This window comes from Spinacia oleracea, chromosome 4 (assembly GCF_020520425.1).
Source record: "Spinacia oleracea cultivar Varoflay chromosome 4, BTI_SOV_V1, whole genome shotgun sequence".
In the NCBI taxonomy this organism is placed as follows: Eukaryota; Viridiplantae; Streptophyta; class Magnoliopsida; order Caryophyllales; family Amaranthaceae; genus Spinacia; species Spinacia oleracea.
Genome location: NC_079490.1, coordinates 159,059,719 through 159,080,540, shown reverse-complemented (window position 1 = coordinate 159,080,540; position 20,822 = coordinate 159,059,719). Strand labels below are relative to the sequence as shown.

The following is a 20,822-nucleotide window of genomic DNA, read 5'->3' as shown; positions in this document are numbered from 1 at the left end:
TTGTAATGGTTCTTTTTCTTAAAGTATTACTACTTTGACGGAATTGGACTTGACTTAATAAAATGTACGAAGTATATATATGCTATTTTTTTCTTAAAAAATGACTTGAATGTACTACTTCCTCCGTTCCGAAATTATTGCACCATGTTGACTTTTACACTATTCACGTTGTGCCTTTGACCATCTTTTGTAAAATATACGTAAAACAAATGTAATCGTGTAAGATCTTATTAGATTAGTATCGATAGATACTTTCTAAATATAATTTTTTTTATAATTTTTACTTATACATAATTCGAGAGATAACGAGTCAAAGTCATGCATTGGGAAGTGTGAAGTCAACATGGTGCAATAATTCCGGAACGGAGGAAGTATTTTATTTGTTTTTATTTTGGTTGCAATATTTACGGTTCACCTTAATTTTCACAATGCAAGTGAATAGATAGTAAATTACCTTAATGCCCCATTTTTAGATATACTCCCTCCGTATTTATTTAAGAGATACACTTGCCTTTTCCGGCCGTATTTATTTAAGAGATACACTTGCCATTTTTAGTAATTTATCAACCCCACCATCTAATTAAATAATACATCTAATTTACCCACCCCACATCCCACCCCCAAAATGACATGGTCCCCACTTGTTTACTTATTAAAATATCTACCCAACTCCACTTGCTTTATATTTTAATTCATTCAATTCTCAGCAACTTTCCTGTCAGACGGCCTGACACACACGCGTCTGTCAGACCACCTGGTTTCCCACGCGCGAGTGGGAACACGCGCAGTATATTTTTTTTTATAAAAAAAAAAAATTCATTTCAAGCCTGAAGTTCCCCTCTCCTCTCTCCTGGTTCAAAATTACTGAAAGCCTCCGCCTCTTTCCTCCTCCTGCGCGCTTCCCCTCTCTCTCCTCAAAGTCGTCGCCTTCCATGGAAGCTTTCTCCGGCTACATCGATCTCGACGCCGACCTCTCTCCCTCGTTAAGTTCGCCGTTCATTTGGATTTGATTTGGATTTAGGATTTTGATTTAGGTTTTTAATTTTAGGTTTTTGATTTTAAGATTTTGATTTAGGTTTTTGATTTTAGGATTTTGATTTTGATTTATGATTTAGATTATTGACCAGCTGCCGACTGCCCATCGAGAATCATCGCTACCTGAGCTCCTCCCTTTTCGACCGGAGATCTTGCGGTGCGGTGGCCAGCGAACAACGAGAGAGGAAAGAGAAGGGCGCTGAAGGAAGGAGAGTCGGCGAAGAACTAGAACCTGAAGATCGGCGAGGAGAGCATGAATAGAGAAGATCGATTGATGGAGACAATGTTACTGCAAAAGGAGGGAGGTTGTAGCGGGGAAGATTGGAAAGTAGCTACTAGTCTACTAGCTAGTGTCTTGAGATTGAGGTTTTAGTGGAGAGTAAATTCACGTGATTGGATTTGTACGAGCTCCATTATTTACTTACTACTAAAAAAAAGTACTTCCTTCAACTAAAATGTATAACTAAAGACCCTCATTTTGTTATTAATATTTACTATTTAGCATTAAAATTTGATTATTTTAATAACTATTTAACTAAATGTTTAACTAATTAGTTTCGTTGCTTAACTAATTTGTTTCTTTGCTCAACTAATTAGCCTCATTGCTTAAATAATTGATTCCATTGCTGAACAAATTTGTTACATTGGTTAACTAATTGGTTCCATTGTTTAACTAATTGGTTTTATTTATTAACTAATTGGTTTCACTGGTTAACTAATTGGTTCTATTGTTTAATTAATTGGTTTCATTGGCTAACTAATTGTTCTATTGGATAACTAATTGGTTATATATTAACTAATTGTTTCCACTGCTTAATTAATTGGTTCTATTGCTTAACTAATTGGTTCCATTGCTTAACTAATTGGTTCCATTGCTTAACAAATTAATCTTCACTATAGAGTACAAAAGTATAACTAAATATGGCAAAACATTAACTAATTTTTACTAAATGCAATAAAAGCATAACTAAGTACAATAAAATCATAACTATCCCAACAAAAGCATGAACATATTCATAAGTAAACACAACATTAACTACTATAACTAAATATTCTGGTTTCCACATTTTGTCACCATCATTGCATAGAAACATAGTATCTGTAAACTTATTGGTTCCATTGCTTTAATTAATTCGTATCATTGCTTAACTAATTTGTTATTAGTTAAGCCCAAAATTCAATTAGTTAAGTTTAGGAACCAATTAGTTAAGAAATTAAATCAATTAGTGAAACATTGAAACTCAATTAGTTAAGCATTTGAACCAATTAGTTAAGCAATCGGACTAATTAGTTAAGATTTGAACCAATTAGTTAAGCAATCGAACTCATTAGTTAAGCATTTGAACCAATTAGTTAAGCCTAATATTCAATTAGTTAACTCTAATATTCAATTAGTTAAGCCTAACATTCAATTAGTTAAGCCCAAAATTCAATTAGTTAAGTTTGGGTACCAATTAGTTAAGCAATTAAATCAATTAGTGAAACGTTGAAATTCAATTAGTTAAGCATTTGAACCAATTAGTTAAGCATTTGAACCAATTAGTTAAGCATTTGAACCAATTAGTTAAGCCTAATATTCAATTAGTTAAACCCAAAATTCAATTAGTTAAGTTTGGGTACCAATTAGTTAAGCCATTAAATCAATTAGTGAAACGTTGAAATTCAATTAGTTAAGCATTTGAACCAATTAATTAAACAATCGAACTAATTAGTTAAGCATTTGAACCAATTAGTCAAGCCTAATATTCAATTAGTTAATTAAGCCTAACATTCAATTAGTTAAGCCCAAAATTCAATTAGTTAAGTTTTGGTACCAAATAGTTAAGCAATTAAATCAATTAGTGAAACGTTGAAATTCAATTAGTTAAGCATTTGAACCAATTAGTTAAGCATTTGAACCAATTAGTTAAGCCTAATATTCAATTAGTTAAGCCTAAAATTCAATTTATTAAGCCCAAATACAATTAGTTAAGTTTTGGTACCAATTAGTTAAGCAATTAAATCAATTAGTGAAACGTTGAAATTCAATTAGTTAAGCATTTGAACCAATCAGTTAAGCCTAATATTCAATTAGTTAAGCCCCAAATTCAATTATTAAGTTTTGGTACCAATTAGTTAAGCAATTAAATCAATTAGTGAAACGTTGAAATTCAATTAGTTAAGCATTTGAACCAATTAGTTAAGCAATCGAACTAATTAGTTAAGCATTTGAACCAATTAGTTAAGCCTAATATTCAATTAGTTAAGCCTAAAATTCAATTTATTAAGCCCAAATTCAATTAGTTAAGTTTTGGTACCAATTAGTTAAGCAATTAAATCAATTAGTGAAACGTTGAAATTCAATTAGTTAAGCATTTGAACCAATTAGTTAAGCCCAAAATTCAATTAGTGAAGTTTAGGTACCAATTAGTTAAGCAATTAAATCAATTAGTGAAACGTTGAAATTCAATTAGTTAAGCATTTGAACCAATTAGTTAAGCAATCGAACTAATTAGTTAAGCATTTGAACCAATTAGTTAAGCCTAATATTCAAGTAGTTAAGCTTAAAATTCAATTTATTAAGCCCAAATTCAATTAGTTAAGTTTTGGTACCAATTAGTTAAGCAATTAAATCAATTAGTGAAACGTTGAAATTCAATTAGTTAAGCATTTGAACCAATTAGTTAAGCCTAATATTCAATTAGTTAAGCCCCAAATTCAATTATTAAGTTTTGGTACCAATTAGTTAAGCAATTAAATCAATTAGTGAAATGTTGAAATTCAATTAGTTAAGCATTTGAACCAATTAGTTAAGCAATCGAACTAATTAGTTAAGCATTTGAACCAATTAGTTAAGCCTAAAATTCAATTTATTAAGCCCAAATTCAATTAGTTAAGTTTTGGTACCAATTAGTTAAGCAATTAAATCAATTAGTGAAACGTTGAAATTCAATTAGTTAAGCATTTGAACCAATTAGTTAAGCATTTGAACCAATTAGTTAAGCCTAATATTCAATTAGTTAAACCCAAAATTCAATTAGTTAAGTTTGGGTACCAATTAGTTAAGCCATTAAATCAATTAGTGAAACGTTGAAATTCAATTAGTTAAGCATTTGAACCAATTAATTAAACAATCGAACTAATTAGTTAAGCATTTGAACCAATTAGTCAAGCCTAATATTCAATTAGTTAATTAAGCCTAACATTCAATTAGTTAAGCCCAAAATTCAATTAGTTAAGTTTTGGTACCAAATAGTTAAGCAATTAAATCAATTAGTGAAACGTTGAAATTCAATTAGTTAAGCATTTGAACCAATTAGTTAAGCAATCGAACTAATTAGTTAAGCATTTGAACCAATTAGTTAAGCCTAATATTCAATTAGTTAAGCCTAAAATTCAATTTATTAAGCCCAAATTCAATTAGTTAAGTTTTGGTACCAATTAGTTAAGCAATTAAATCAATTAGTGAAACGTTGAAATTCAATTAGTTAAGCATTTGAACCAATCAGTTAAGCCTAATATTCAATTAGTTAAGCCCCAAATTCAATTATTAAGTTTTGGTACCAATTAGTTAAGCAATTAAATCAATTAGTGAAACGTTGAAATTCAATTAGTTAAGCATTTGAACCAATTAGTTAAGCAATCGAACTAATTAGTTAAGCATTTGAACCAATTAGTTAAGCCTAATATTCAATTAGTTAAGCCTAAAATTCAATTAATTAAGCCCAAATTCAATTAGTTAAGTTTTGGTACCAATTAGTTAAGCAATTAAATCAATTAGTGAAACGTTGAAATTCAATTAGTTAAGCATTTGAACCAATTAGTTAAGCCCAAAATTCAATTAGTGAAGTTTAGGTACCAATTAGTTAAGCAATTAAATCAATTAGTGAAACGTTGAAATTCAATTAGTTAAGCATTTGAACCAATTAGTTAAGCAATCGAACTAATTAGTTAAGCATTTGAACCAATTAGTTAAGCCTAATATTCAAGTAGTTAAGCTTAAAATTCAATTTATTAAGCCCAAATTCAATTAGTTAAGTTTTGGTACCAATTAGTTAAGCAATTAAATCAATTAGTGAAACGTTGAAATTCAATTAGTTAAGCATTTGAACCAATTAGTTAAGCCTAATATTCAATTAGTTAAGCCCCAAATTCAATTATTAAGTTTTGGTACCAATTAGTTAAGCAATTAAATCAATTAGTGAAATGTTGAAATTCAATTAGTTAAGCATTTGAACCAATTAGTTAAGCAATCGAACTAATTAGTTAAACATTTGAACCAATTAGTTAAGCCTAAAATTCAATTTATTAAGCCCAAATTCAATTAGTTAAGTTTTGGTACCAATTAGTTATGCAATTAAATCAATTAGTGAAACGTTGAAATTCAATTAGTTAAGCATTTGAACCAATTAGTTAAGCCCAAAATTCAATTAGTTAAGTTTGGGTACCAATTAGTTAAGCAATTAAATCAATTAGTGAAACGTTGAAATTCAATTAGTTAAGCATTTGAACCAATTAGTTAAGCAATCGAACTAATTAGTTAAGCATTTGAACCAATAAGTTAAGCCTAATATTCAAGTAGTTAAGCTTAAAATTCAATTTATTAAGCCCAAATTCAATTAGTTAAGTTTTGGTACCAATTAGTTAAGCAATTAAATCAATTAGTGAAACGTTGAAATTCAATTAGTTAAACATTTGAACCAATTAGTTAAGCCTAATATTCAATTAGTTAAGCCCCAAATTCAATTATTAAGTTTTGGTACCAATTAGTTAAGCAATTAAATCAATTAGTGAAACGTTGAAATTCAATTAGTTAAGCATTTGAACCAATTAGTTAAGCAATGAAACGAATTAGTTAAGCAATGAAACGAATTAATTAAGCACTGAAATTAATTAGTTATTCAATCGAACTAATTAGTTAAGCATTTGAACCAATTAATTAAGCAAGGAAACCAATATAGTTAAGCACTGGAATTAATTAGTTAATCAATCGAACTAATTAGTTAAGCATTTAAACCAATTAGTTAACTAAAACTCAAGAACCGGTAACAAAAGCAAAAAATAATGTTCTAAACTGAAAAAAATTATAATAAATAAAGCAAAATTATTATTATTAATTAAAACGAAATAAATCATAACTAAAACGACATTATTAATAATTATTGTGAAAAACGACATTATTCATAACTATTGTGAAGAATGACTAATTGAAGAACAACCAGAACTATTTTAAAGTATAACTAATTGAAAGAACAAACAACGCCAAAGCATGTTCCCTGCACCGTTGCTCAAGAGCAACGACCAACCACGTCGCGGCGGCGGCGGCTACAGAAACGTAGGCAAATAAGAGTACGATAGTCGTTGATGCATCTGATGGCGAGCAGCACCGAGCACTGGAACCTCTAGCATCAGGCGGCGGCTTCGAGGCGAGAAGCTTCCCACCTCATCCCTAACCACCTCACCTAGTCGCCTCCAACACTGTCGCAGCCGCCTCAAACACTGTCGGTGGTTGTGGTTGTGCCGGCGGCTCTTCCCTTTCGTCTCCTTCCTTCTCCGCTCTTTCGCTTCCTCGATCGTTGTTCGCCGGCCACGACAACGGCTACTGTTGATGTTACCAAATCATTCGCGAAACCCTAAACAAAAACAAAATCAAAACAAAAATTGAAGCACCTAAATGTAAAATCAACCAAAACAATTAAGAAAGGAACTGAAATCAAAAACCTAAAACTAAGATGGAGGAGAAAGATGTTAGAATTACCTTGTTGTTGCAGCCACAAAATATCTCCGGTAGAAGAGGGAGAAGCTCACGGCGACGGAGAGAGAGAGAGGCGACAGAGAGAGAGAGAGAGCGGCGAGATATTGAGGGAGAGAGAAGGGGCAGAGAAATCTTGAGGAGAGAGAAAGTAAATTATGGTCTGAAGTTTGGTGAAAACTAGGGTTTTATACGACCCGAAAATTAAAGCCTACAACCCGTATCCGCGTATATTGACCCGCGACACACCCATGGGCTGGGTGGTCTGACAGGTCCGACGGACTTTTCTAAATGTTTGTATTCTTTTTTTAATACACGTGTCCGGCCAAGTGTATCTCTTAAATAAATACGGAGGGAGTAATAAGGAGAAAAAGGTGAATTATTGAGTATGGACGAGAGTAATTGGTAAAGAGTCAAATTGGTAAAATTGCCAAAAATAAAAATATTACAACAACAAATAAACAGTCCAAAACATAAACATTGCAACCAGAGGAGAACGGAGAAAGAGCTCCGCATTGTGGTGCAGCTGCCACCCAATCACCTATTCAACCCAAAGTGTCTTTGGTACACCCATTTTATAATTTTCCCCCAAAAGTCCGTTCAGCCTTCGGTTGTATGAAAAAAATAGTCAAACATTTTAGCACATCATGAGATTGAGGCCCTGTTTTTCTGAAATTTGTTTGGTTGAACTGCATTGAGCTGAACTGAATGAAACTGAGTGAATAATAAATAATAAATGGAGTACTTCGTAGTAAATAATAAATAATAAATAATAAATAATAAATAATAAATAATAAATAATAAATAATAAATAATAAATAATAAATAATAAATAATAAATAATAAATAATAAATAATAAATAATAAATAATAAATAATAAATAATAAATAATAAATAATAAATAATAAATAATAAATAATAAATAATAAATACTCCCTCCATTCCTAAATGTTCTTCCCGTTTCTATTTCGGGCGTTCCTATATATTCTTCCCGTTTCTATTTTTGGACATGACTTTTTACCATAAATTTCCTCACCATCCCTTATTTAATTCATTCACATTTTCCCATTCATCCACCCAACCCCACTTTTATGATTTTTTTATTACTTTATTAAAAATATCTTCTATCCTTCATTTCTTTATTACTTTCCTACACTACTTTATTACTTTCTCTGACACTCAATCATTACTCTTACACCCAATCATTACAAGATTCCATTTTCTTAATTTTCACCCCAAACCTCAAATGGGAAGAACAAATAGGAACATAAGGAGTAATAATTAAATAATAAATAATAAATAATGAATAATGAATAATGAATAATGAATAATGAATAATAAATAATAAATAATAAATAATAAATAATAAATAATAAATAATAAATAATAAATAATAAATAATAAATAATAAATAATAAATAATAAATAATAAATAATAAATAATAAATAATAAATAATAAATAATAAATAATAAATAATAAATAATAAATAATAAATAATAAATAATAAATAATAAATAATAAATAATAAATAATAAATAATAAATAATAAATAATAAATTTGTGTTGTACTTATGATGTTTATATAGAAATATTTACATCGTTATTTTGCAATTTTACTCGCGCATATGCCAATATTGTATTTAGTGATAATTTTAGCAATATCAACAATAATTAAAAGATTAATAGTAATAATTACTATGTTAATATTTATAAAAATACTCATAATAATAAATAATAACTACAATAATAACTACAATAATCATAATTATTTATTAATAACAATAATTACATATAATATTAATATAATAATAGTAATATTTAAGTAATAATAACGATAATAATAATTTATATATTTATATATATTATATATATATATATATATATATATATATATATATATATATATATATATATATATATATATATATATATATATATATATATATATATATATATATATATATATATATATATATATATATATATATATATATATATATATATATATATATATATATATAAGTAATAATTGTCAATTTTAATTGCAATATCAAGAATAAAAATAACTACAAAGAAAGATGAATTCGCTATTTTGAACTGAATTGATTTGAACTGAATGAAGTCGAACTGAATGGAGCTAAACTGAACTGAACTGAATGGAGCTGAACTGAACTAAACTGAACTGAACTGCAATAAAGTCCAAAAGAACAGGCCTGAGTGTACAATTGTTACTCACTAGTGGAGTGTGAAGAATACAATTAAAATATTTTATAATTTTCGTATAAAATAATTATGGAGAATTTACAAACTAACTAAGTTGTAGCGCAACTCCAATGGTAAGCTAATTTGACAATTAGTTTGTTATGTCACATAAAATTTCAAAGTATTTTTGTACTCTAGTGGCTAGCAATTAGTTAGCTATTTAAATTGGTCCACTTGTCAATTAATTAAACTTTTGACAACTATTTCAAGCAAACTATTTCAATGAACGGGTAATTATACAATGGTTGTTAATCGATCTTTTAAAGTGCTAATTTTGTTGAGGGATTGTGATTTTAGTTGGTTGAAAGTTGAAAAAATATACAAATTATAGGGTGGATTAATATCGAGTGTTAAGGAGGGAGATGGGGTGAAAGAAGTTATATGAATTAAATGGTGAATTGATTTTGAATGAGGAAGATGAATTGGGGTGTTAAAGCTGTAAAATAATTTGTGAAACAAACAACAAAAAGAAAAATTGAAAAAAAAAACAAACAAATGGAGGAAATATGGGATGACACATGTCATCTAATAATTCATGGTCTTCTTTTTTAAATACTAAAGTATTGATTAGCTTTAACAAGTTAATTAGTTTGGTCAAGCAAATACATCGTATATTATTTGCACCCCAATATTCTAGCTATTAGCTTGAAAATTTATATGTTGTAAGATAATCTCTAGCTACACCCACCATAATTGTCGGGTACAATTTTAGATGGATTGAACAAAGAGTGAAATTGGGTAATTGAAAGGTTAATTGAGTCCCGAAACTTTTTCATTTAGGCTTTATGTAAGTAAAAACTCTTAACGTTCCTTCAATTCTATATAATCCATATACATTCTCAATTACTCCGTATAACCTTTTTCACTTACGACATTCAATAATTCCCTAAAAGCTTTTTATATAATGTCACCATAAACTTTTCGTATAATATACTCCCTCCGTCCCGGAATACTCGACCCGGTTAATTGATAGTGGGTATTATTTTAATGTAGTTAGTGGGAAATGTGTGAAGGGGTGGGGTTGGGGGAGAGTAGGGGTTGAATTTTTAATTATTTTTTGTATGGAGTAGGGGTAGGTGGGTTAATAGGGGTGGAGTGAGAAATAATATAATATTGTTAGAATATTTCCATTTTTAGAAACAGGTCAAGTATTAAGGGACGGCGCGATAAGGAAAACAGGTCAAGTATTCCGGGACGGAGGAAGTATTGGAAGTTCATCTATAATTGATTCTTTTTATCACGTTGTTTCAAGTTGACAATAGAGTCGCTAACTTAAAATCGAGAATGATTTTTAATCCCTGTTGTAAATACAGAGTAATTCTTAAATGACATTTGAATTTAAAACGGGTAACCTACATTAGAGGATATTTGTATGTTTTGTTTTGGCAGTTTCGTATGATTGGGGCATTGGGCGTTAATGATGATAGCAAAAAATGAGATCCTTACAGTAGTAAAGGTGGACTGCAACACAGCTAATGAAAAAGTTAAAAAGAGAGGTGTGCGGGCGTCATAGAGTAGTCTACGTCAATCCGTTTCGTCCAATGTTGACAAGGGAAGCTGTACACTCATTGTATGTTCTTGTCTTCATTGCCCATGCAATCATATCCCCTTTAAGTCTTTATAACCTAAACTCATTTTGCATTTTTAACTTCATTATTATACATCCATTTTTAATTAATCATAAACAAACTTTTAGGTCCGGAGGATCCCGTGTTATGCAGTACTCTCTCTGTTTCGAAATAATATGGACACTTTAATATTTAACACTATTAACAAATTCAATTTGACTGTCTTTTGTGATTTATGGGTAAGAAAAAATAGAGTTATGTGGGGTCTTGTTTGATTCGTCTCGATATCTAATTTCGGAATATCAACTTTTTATAATTTTTACGAATACAAAATTAGAGATATTATTGTCCAAACATTTATATTGGCAAGCATGAAAGAGATGAACCGTCCCTATTATTTCGAAACGGAGGGAGTATTACCCAAATACTATGCGTTTTTGCGTTATGTCCTATTGTAATTGTGAACTTATTTCTTACTCTGTGTTATGTCATTTTAAAGGCGAACTCAATGTCGTTATTGGTAGTACGTGTTTATAGTAGCTACCCATTATTGTATATTGTGCTTTTTTGTACATTTTTTTGCTACTAAATAATTAAAATATATTCTTGATACGTTATTTTCACTTATTTCAAAAGAAATCCAAATAAGCTTAAAAATAATAAGTTTAAAATTACTTTTCACTTTTCACTTTTCACTTTTCATGTCTTATAAATTCAAAATAGTCCAGGGTTTATAAGTTCAAACATTTAGTTCGTCTTAATTTAGGTGAAGTCATGATAAGTTCAGGTATAATTATAAGTTCAAGTACTATAAAATTTCGGACTAAAAGTTCAAATGATATGGAATATTAGTTTAAGATTAATAAGTTCATACTCATACTACAATAAAATTTGAAAAAATGGTTTAGTTCCTATATTTTCGTTTCGGTTTCTTCTATTTAGTTTTAGATATTTTTTCACCCATTACACATAACTAACCATAGGGGTGAGAATGAACCTGTTGCAACAAGTTCTTGAAAATTAGATCTTTGTTGCTACTTGTTTCTGATAATGAGAATCGTAACTAAAAATTGTTGCGATCCAGGGTACCCTGTTACTCCCTCCGTTCATGAATACTTGCAACAGTTTGACTTTTGCACTATTCATACATTAACCTTGACTAAAAATTCTTACTAGTATACTTAATCCGATTCATTTTAGTTGCAACACTCTACTTTTCATGCTTGCCAATGCATATATTGAACAATTTATATAATTATTTACCAATAAGTAAAATTACGAAAAATTAATTTTCGCAAAATATACATTAAGACGAATCTAACAAGATCCTACGTGAATATGTTTTTCCTAAAGTATAGATCATAAAAAATAAACAAAGTAGATTACGTGAGTAGTGCAAAAAAAAAGTGTTGCAACTATTTTGAAGCGGATGAAGTACTACGTATAAAAATCAACGAAAATGATAAAGGTCGCAACATGCGACCTTTAAGCTGTGTCACAATGATGACATGACAATATGACATGTTTATGTGTCATGATTTAAATTGGAAACTAAAATATTTAACTTATATAACCTATTATACATGTTACAAAAAAAAGCTAGAAAAATCTTAATATTTTAATTTGTTTCTTTTTTCATATTGACTACCTTATTTACATATTTTAATCGTAAAAATATTGCATTTATAGTAAAAATATTTTGATGATGCATAACCTACGTCAGGGCCGTCTTAAACATTCTGGAGGCCCTGTTCTAATCTTAGAAATTGGGCCCTTAACACTTTGCGTAAAGTTCAATTTCAAACAATGTGTCATTAAAAATTATATTCATACAAATAGAAGCACAAAGAATTCAAACTACTACTTTCTAGGGAGTATGTGGGAAAAAGAAAATCAAAGTCCGTTTAAATGGTAAATAGGATTACAATGTCCGACTAAAATTGTTTTAAATTTAATTAATCAATATCAATTGAAATTGACGTGCAATACCCCTAATTTCTAGCTTATTGGCTCTCTAAAAATAATAATCTCACCAATATAAAATATAAATACGAAATAACAAATAATAATCTTAGCCTAAAATGCAACCGGATAATAATCTCATACTCTGATACTCATTCAATTACATAAAAAAAATTAAAAAAAAAAAAATCCACAACAATGAACCTGGTCATACGTTCTTCGACGTCAGTCGGCTCTCAGTTCCCAATTCCCAGCAATCAAAAATCCAAAAGCATGACTTGAACTATTGAATTGAAGAATAGTGAAAAAAGTAATTCTTGAAGGATAATAATCTGAATCTGATTTTTTGTATAAAGAAGATGAATTGGTTGATTTTTTATGAAAAGTTAGACATTGGAATTAACTTTTCCATTTAAAGTAATTCAAGAATTGAGAATCACCACTGTTAATTGAGAAACTAAGGGAGGAAGATGAATATGTGAGAGAGTGAGTCTAGCCTTATTGGAAAAATCGATTAAAACAAGAAAGTTTATTTAATTAGAGTTTGAATGGAACATGGAAAATTGAAAATAATTATTACCACTGGGAATTGAAAGAATGTGATACATGAAATTTAATTAGGAAGAATCTGGACTTATTACTGATTCATAGTTGAGCGTTAACATTAACGAGAGATAAGAGAAAGTCGTTGTTTGCATCCAAATAAAAAAAAAATATTGGGCTCCATATATTGGGCCCTCAAAATTCCGGTAGCCCTGTGTAGTTGCCCAGAATGCACAAGGGCTTAGCCGGTCCTGACCTACGTAACACCTATATGTACCAATTAAACTCCGACATGCAAAATTGCGACAACTAAATGTTGTCTCAACTTGTGACCTTTATCATCACCCACTTTATTTAATTATGTATTTATTTTGTCAAAAAAATGAGATTGCATTAATTTATGTGGGTTTATGTACCTTTCTTATTTGGTTCTAGTTCCATATTTAAGTGTATTTGATAAAATATATTATTGATGGGGAAAATATAATATTGTGTTGTGTTATTATTTGTTTTCATACGTTTCTATTTATAATACAAACTAGATCTCCTACTCTTCATAGGTTTCCTAATTCATATAGACTTCTACCTTATATCATATAGCCTAGTTATAACATAACTCTACTATATTCAATATTCTATCATATAGGATAACTGCTTTATCCTCAATACCCTCCCGCAATCGGAACGGCAGTTTCACGAACGTTGCGATTGGAGAAATAAAAAAAATGCCATATGCTTGTCCTGTCGTGTCAAGGAGTCCTGTCGTTACTGTCGTTTCAAGGAGTTCGGTCGTTTCTTACAAGGAAAAAATGTCATATGCCTGTCTTGTCGTGTCAAGGAGTCATGTTGTTACTGTCGTTTCAAGGAGTCCGGTCGTTTCGTACAAGAGAAAAATTGTTATATGCTTGTCTTGTCGTGTCAAGGAGTCCTGTCGTTACTGTCGTTTCAAGGAGTCCGGTCGTTTCGTACAAGAGAAAAAAAAATATCATATGTTTGCCTTAGTGTATGCGTGAAGGATCATAACCTCCAATTAAACAATTGGCAAAGCTACCACCTACCCATAATTATCCAAGGAGAAAAATCAAACCAATTTATTTATTTGTCTAACACACACGAACACTTCTTTATAGTTCTAAAGATAGACCAATAAACAAACTACCTCATCAATTGCAAAAGAAACATGCGCAGCGGAACAATGACTTAAAAATTTCTTGTTTTTGAATAGAGACTTATAAATCCCAGACTTCTACCTTATATCATATAGCCTAGTTATAACATAACTCTACTATATTCAATATTCTATCATACTCCGTATAGGATAACTGCGTTGTCCTCAATAGTATTTAATATATCGGTGTTTACAGGGTACCCAACACTCCAACAAAGCACTCCTTCCAAAAATTGGGAATCGGAATTGGAATCAAAATCGGAACCGAAAAGTATTGCAAAAAGTTTTCAATTTTATTACCCGGAGTCGGAACTTGAAGAGCAGATTTCGATTCAAAACCGCATATTTCGGTTCCGATTCATGATGCCATGACTTTTTGCTCCCTCCTACGGATCCAGCTAGTAGCTACCACACAAGAATTATCATTAAGGTTTAATAAAAAGAGTAAAAGGTAGAAATAACGGATTTTTCATGAAATACCCCCGAATTATGGCGTAATTCACCAAATGCCCCTCGACTTTCAGAAATTCACCAAATGCCCCTCACAAATGACTTAATACCCAAAATACCCTTACTAATGACGCGCCGTTAGTCCTCCGTTAGCCTAATTTTTAAATTCACCAAATACCCCTATTTTATTACTTATTTCATATAATACCCCTATTTTGAAACTTAATTCACCAAATACACATAACTTAAAATTACCCATTTTGATGCTCAGCGGCTAGTTTTTATGTTTGAAAATTAGCCGTTGCTTATTGTTTGCTTATAAAAACCCCTTTTCTGACTATTTATTGTAGTTTTTCTATTGTTTTGTTAATTTCATATCATTTTTGTCATGAGTTTTCTTTCAAAATCATCATCCACACCCATGAATCCACATATGTAAGAGTCCCAAACAATTTCTAATATTATGGGAGGAAATTTCCATCTGAGGCTCCGATACAACACTCAGTAAGTTTCAATTATGATCCAATAAGTTCAGGCCTCATCCAGTAAAGACAATGCACTTTAGCTGAGCAAAAGGCCAAAAAACCCCATTTTCAAAGGGATCTTATGTAAGTGAAGCTGAAGTAATTCAATCTAAAGCTAACACCTTAATTTTCTTATTGTCCGAATGGTAAAGAAACTAAGAAATCAAGTTCAATAACACATACATTTTTATCACAACCTCGATTTCAACTTGGATTCATGATGTGAAAATCTTGAGTTTGGAGGCAAATCTTTGTGCCAAGATTCATGTTTTTTCACTGGTTCATGAGCTTTGGAACATACCTTAGTTTCATATTTTTTCTTGTTCCCTCAAATCCAAAAATAGACATTTGTCCATAAATCTGACCATGTCAATAGGACCTAGCTCAAAAGAAAAGTGAGAAAACCTTTATGCCTCGACTGTAAGGTTGAGAGAAAGTTAGGAGATTGAAGAAAGATGTTTGGAGGCAGTAGAGACAGGAGACAAAAGGGAGTTAACGTTAAATATGTGGCATGGAAGCAATAGAAGCCGAGGTAGCTGGAACATATGCGTTAGAATAAAATTAATAAGAGCTTTATTTTTAATATGTTTGCATATGTTAAAGATATTTCCCATATTGAAAAAGGAATACCTTCCGATTGCGTGGTAAATATAATTAATTGGTCACATAAAGAATAAGGTACAAAAGAAGTAGCTATTTTCTTGAAGAGTTGCGACGTTTTGAGGTGTTTTAGGAGTGTTTTCTGTTTTAGTGTTGTACCGGAGCTTCAGATTGAGTGTTGTATCAGATATTCGGATGTCAAATTTTCTCCCATGATAACAAAATTTATTTGGGACTCTTACATATGTGGACTCATTGGGTGTGGATGATGATTTTGAAAGAAAACTCATGACAAAATGATATGAAATTAACAAAATAATAGGAAAACTACAATAAACCGTCAGAAAAAGAGTATTTATAAGCAAACAATAAGCAACGGCTAATTTTCAAACACAAAAACTAGCCGTTGAGCATCAAAATGAGTAATTTTAAGTTATTGGTATTTGGTGAATTAAGTTTCTGAATAAGGGTATTTGGTGAAATAAGTATTAAAATAGGGGTATTTGGTGAATTTGAAAATTAGGTTAACGGAGGACTAACGGCGCATCATTAGTAAGGGTATTTTGGGTATTAAGTCATTTGTGAGGGGCATTTGGTGAATTTCTGAAAGTCGAGGGGCATTTGGTGAATTACGCCAAAATTCGGGGGTATTTCATGAAAAATCCGTAGAAATAACTTTTATGATTTCTCAAATATGCAGAGCTAGAAAAGGAAAGCTACAAGCTAGACTAGTTGCCGAATTGTAAAAAGTTAAAGGCAGTTCTGAACTCCTGGATTACAAATATGTTACACCAATTTGGCACGACGTCGTACTAGTGTTACATCTTACATTTAGCACCAAATTAATCAATAATCTTCTTAATTTTATCTCAATCATTGAATTATTGAATATTGCTGACGTGAGCATTGTATGATTTAATCAGTGTTAGATTTTATTTCATAAAAATAACTAAATGTAATCAAACAATAGGAATTGTGTTGGAAATAGCTTCATTTCCAAATTAAGTGGGTTATTCACTTATTTGAGTAAAGGGGGATACCTAAAAGCAACTCCAATTATTTGATCATTTCATCTTGCCTAGATTGAAAGCTTAATAAGATTTGTCAAATTGTGTTAGTTATGAGGATTAAATTTAATATTCTGTCCGTTTCTAAATAATTGCCGTTTTCTCTTTTGATTTAGTTTCGACGGTTAATACGAAGTATTTTTTTTATATTAAAATTAATTCATTAATTAAAAGTCATGCGACATCTACAAAAGAGATTTGAATCTATCAAATACATAACAAATCGAATCAAATAAAACCCGTGTTCTTCAAAACTACGATAATCGCACGTCGAACATCTTGTATATCCTCTAACACATCGTTGTTTGATACAACTTTTAACAAGGGGGTCTTTTGATTTGCTGTAGTTTCGACGGTTAATACGAAGTATATATCTCAATATATATAGTCAAAACTTATATTGTTTCTTTTAATAAAAATACTTCTAATTCAAATCTATTGACATATTTTTTAGTATAACTTTAATTTATGAGAAATAGAGAGAAACTAGAGAGAAAAGAAGCAAAGTTACAATTGACTTCCACATCTTGAACCCCAAATGGGTTCATCTTCAAAACCACCAGATGACACGATTATGAAGGAAATTAATCATGGACAAACAACAAACAATCAGGATCAATCATCCCCAAAACCATCAGTTCCGTTGAACTTTAGAGATGCAGTAGCATCATCATCACAATGGTTTATGGAGGCAAGGAAAATTATAACTACGTCTTTGGAATGGGAAGAAGCAGAGGAGAAAGTACCGGAGAACAGTTTAGCGGTGGCGTTTGATAGGATCACACTGGATAGGTTAAGAGCACCATGGAAGCTTACTCTTATGGGCAAGTACATGGGAATTCAAGTAAAAGCAAATTATTTGGAAGCGAGAGTTCGAGCGATGTGGAGAATAACAGGTTCATTGGAAGTCATCGATATTGGTAAGCAGGTTTATTTATTCAAATTCACACAAACTGATGATTATGAGCGTGCGTTGTTCGGAGGTCCTTGGTTCATCATGGGCCATTACCTAATGATATCAACTTGGAAACCAAATTTTAGACCATCAGTGAATGAATTTGATTTCATGTCAGTCTGGGTAAGGATTGAAGAATTACCGGTGGAATATTACGATAAAGATGCGCTATATGAGATTTCCAAAGTCATTGGGAAGCCTATTAGGGTTGATTATGCAACTGATAAAGTGTCACGAGCACGGTATGCAAGGGTGTGTGTGGAAATTGATCTAAGAAAACCGATTATCACAAAGGTGTGGGTTGGTGGATTTTGGCAGCCTGTGGTGTATGAGAACATCACGTCTCTTTGTTTTAAATGTGGCAAAATAGGTCACGTTTTGGAGAAATGTGATCAAAATGATGGTGCTGAGCTGGACAATACTCAACAGATAACTGAGCCCACTAAGCATGGACAGGTCGAGGCCCATATGGAAGTGGATTTGAAAAATCAGCATAATAACATGGATATTAAGGAACCAAGGACACAGGAGTTGGATTTGTATGGGCCATGGACTTTAGTCCAAAACAAGCGAAGCCCAAAGACTAATTTTGGAAAACAACGACAGATTAATACCCGGATTAATGAGTATAAGAAAAACTTAGCATCAAAAGTTGCGACACCCACATCATTAAATGGGGTTTACTTGAAAACACCAAGAGATAAGCAAACCCACCAATTAGAAGGGGAAGTTAATGAGCCAGTGTTAGTTGCCCCAGATCACACTTTACTGGAGATTAGCGCTGCGCCGTACACCTGGCGAATTCGTTCAACCACTTGGCGAATATGAATGATTCACCTTTTGCCTTTTCTACTCCTCCTCTTCCTTTTAACAGTATGGTAAACCAAGTTAACAATTCTCATTCTTTGTTAACCAATCCACTTTCTCCCTCTTCTGATATTCTTCTTCAAGAAGCTACCAACTCTTCTTCTTCAAATGGAAAACCAAAACACAACAAAAACCTCATGCATGCAGACAAACTTTACTCCGAATCAAATTCCCAAGAGAAACAACAGAAATTGGATCCAGAGGGGACCAAGACACTTTCGAAATCAGGTCAGTCAACAAATGACGGAGGAAGTTCAGCAGATTCATTGTCCGATCAATCAAACGCCGATGTTGTCCCTATTTCCAGAACAGCCAGAGATGAGTGCATGCAGGAGTTAGAAAATACCGAATTCCAGGGGAATGGAGTTCAAGAATGTGAGAATGTTAGCAGCAGAATTGAGGCGGAGGGAGGGGCTGGAGCCGATAGGACCGAGGCCGAGAACATGGTGGGATGTAGTTTTACCTCAGGGGATGAAACATTTACCTCTACCGGGGAGAGGGCCGGATTTCAATCCAATAAACATGCGTCCCCATATTCCAGTTCGACTACCAAAAGAAGTGCAAGTTCATCCCTTGCAATTCGAAACTCAAAGTCAAGAAATGGGGCGAGCGGATCGCCTTATGGCCTTCTACGTCACTCAGAGAGAGGTGGTGGGAGTGCAAGTTCAAGTCAGTACGTTTCAAAAATTACTAGATCCCAGGAAAGTGTTCACGTATGTGACACCAATTCGCCTGGAAGATCTGAATATGATGGGGGTCATGCAATATTGGAGGGATTGGGAGGAGTTCTTCCTTCCACCAAATGACGAAGAGATAGAACACCCTAGGTTTGGAATTCAGAAACCAATTCCCAATTTACAGATGAAAATATGTTTATGGAATGTTAGAGGAGCATCACGAGATGATTTTATTCCTAGGGCTTGAAACATCATTCAAGACCAACATCCGTCCATCTTCATCCTTTTAGAGACGAAAAGTGACGATCAAAGGGCTAAAGATAGGGATGTCAGTGGGGCGGGTTTTGCGGGAGACCCGGCCCACATCCGCCCCAAGTAGGCGGGGATGGAGGTAGGTTTGGCGGGTGATGGGGCGGGGATGGGTATAAAAATCGTACCCGTCATGGGTGATGGGGCGGGTGTGGATTTTGTGTTGAATCCGCCCCATCCCCGCCCGCCCCGCCCCATCCCCACTCGCCCCGCCCCATCCCCACTCACCCCGCTTCATACCCGCCATGGGTGATGGGGTGAGTTTGGATTTATTTTCATCTTTAGGTGATAATATAAATTTAGGTGAGATTTTTATGTTTTTTTTTTATGACGAGTATGTTTTCCGATTATATAGGTTACTTTAGTCATAAGGTATTTTTTTTCTATAGTTAACTTTGATTAATCCGTATATATGGCAAATGTTTGCTAAATAAGAAAAATTAGGCGGGTATTAGCGCGGGTATGAAGCGGGGATAAGACGGGAATGGATACCCAGTTGGGTGGCGGGGCGGGGATGAATTTTAGCTTACACCCGTTGGGGCGGGGATGAGGATGAATTTTGTACCCGCCATGGGTGATGGGGCGGGGATGGGGATGGAAATTTTAGGTGGGGATGGGGATGGAGGGACTTACATCCGCATCCGCATCCGCCCCGCCCCATTGACATCCCTAGTTAAAGAGGTGATGTTTCAATTGAAATTTCATGATTTCAGGGTGGTGCAGCCAACAAATAGAAGAGGAGGGATATGGTTGTTTTGGAAAAACACTGTCGATTTGTCTCTGTTTTCGGAAGAAACAAATTTGTTTCATGTTCTCTTCCACTTTAAAAACATCAAACCAGAGGTTCTGGTAACGGGTATTCATGCTCCCAGTGTTCCTGGTCCACGTCATCATCTATGGAAGGAGATGGAGCAGAATCTACCACCTGAGGAGACTCCATGGTTGGTTGTTGAGGATTTGAATGAGGTGACCTCCCAAGCAGAGAAAAGTGGTGGTCGACCTTTTCGAACAGGACAATGTAGAGATCTTAATAACTTTGTGGATGCAGCAGGATTAGTGGATTTGGGATACAGTGGATGTCCGTTCACCTGGACCAACGCA

General features: G+C 32.5%; 1 protein-coding gene across 1 annotated transcript; it reads left to right on the top strand.

The window, feature by feature from the left end:
• Window positions 1-17,451: 17,451 nt before the first annotated feature.
• On the top strand, window positions 17,452-18,696 carry LOC110784778 (uncharacterized). Its single transcript, XM_021989223.2, has one exon. The coding sequence runs from the start codon at window positions 17,452-17,454 to the stop codon at window positions 18,694-18,696; it is 1,245 nt and encodes a 414-aa protein (XP_021844915.2).
• Window positions 18,697-20,822: the final 2,126 nt, after the last annotated feature.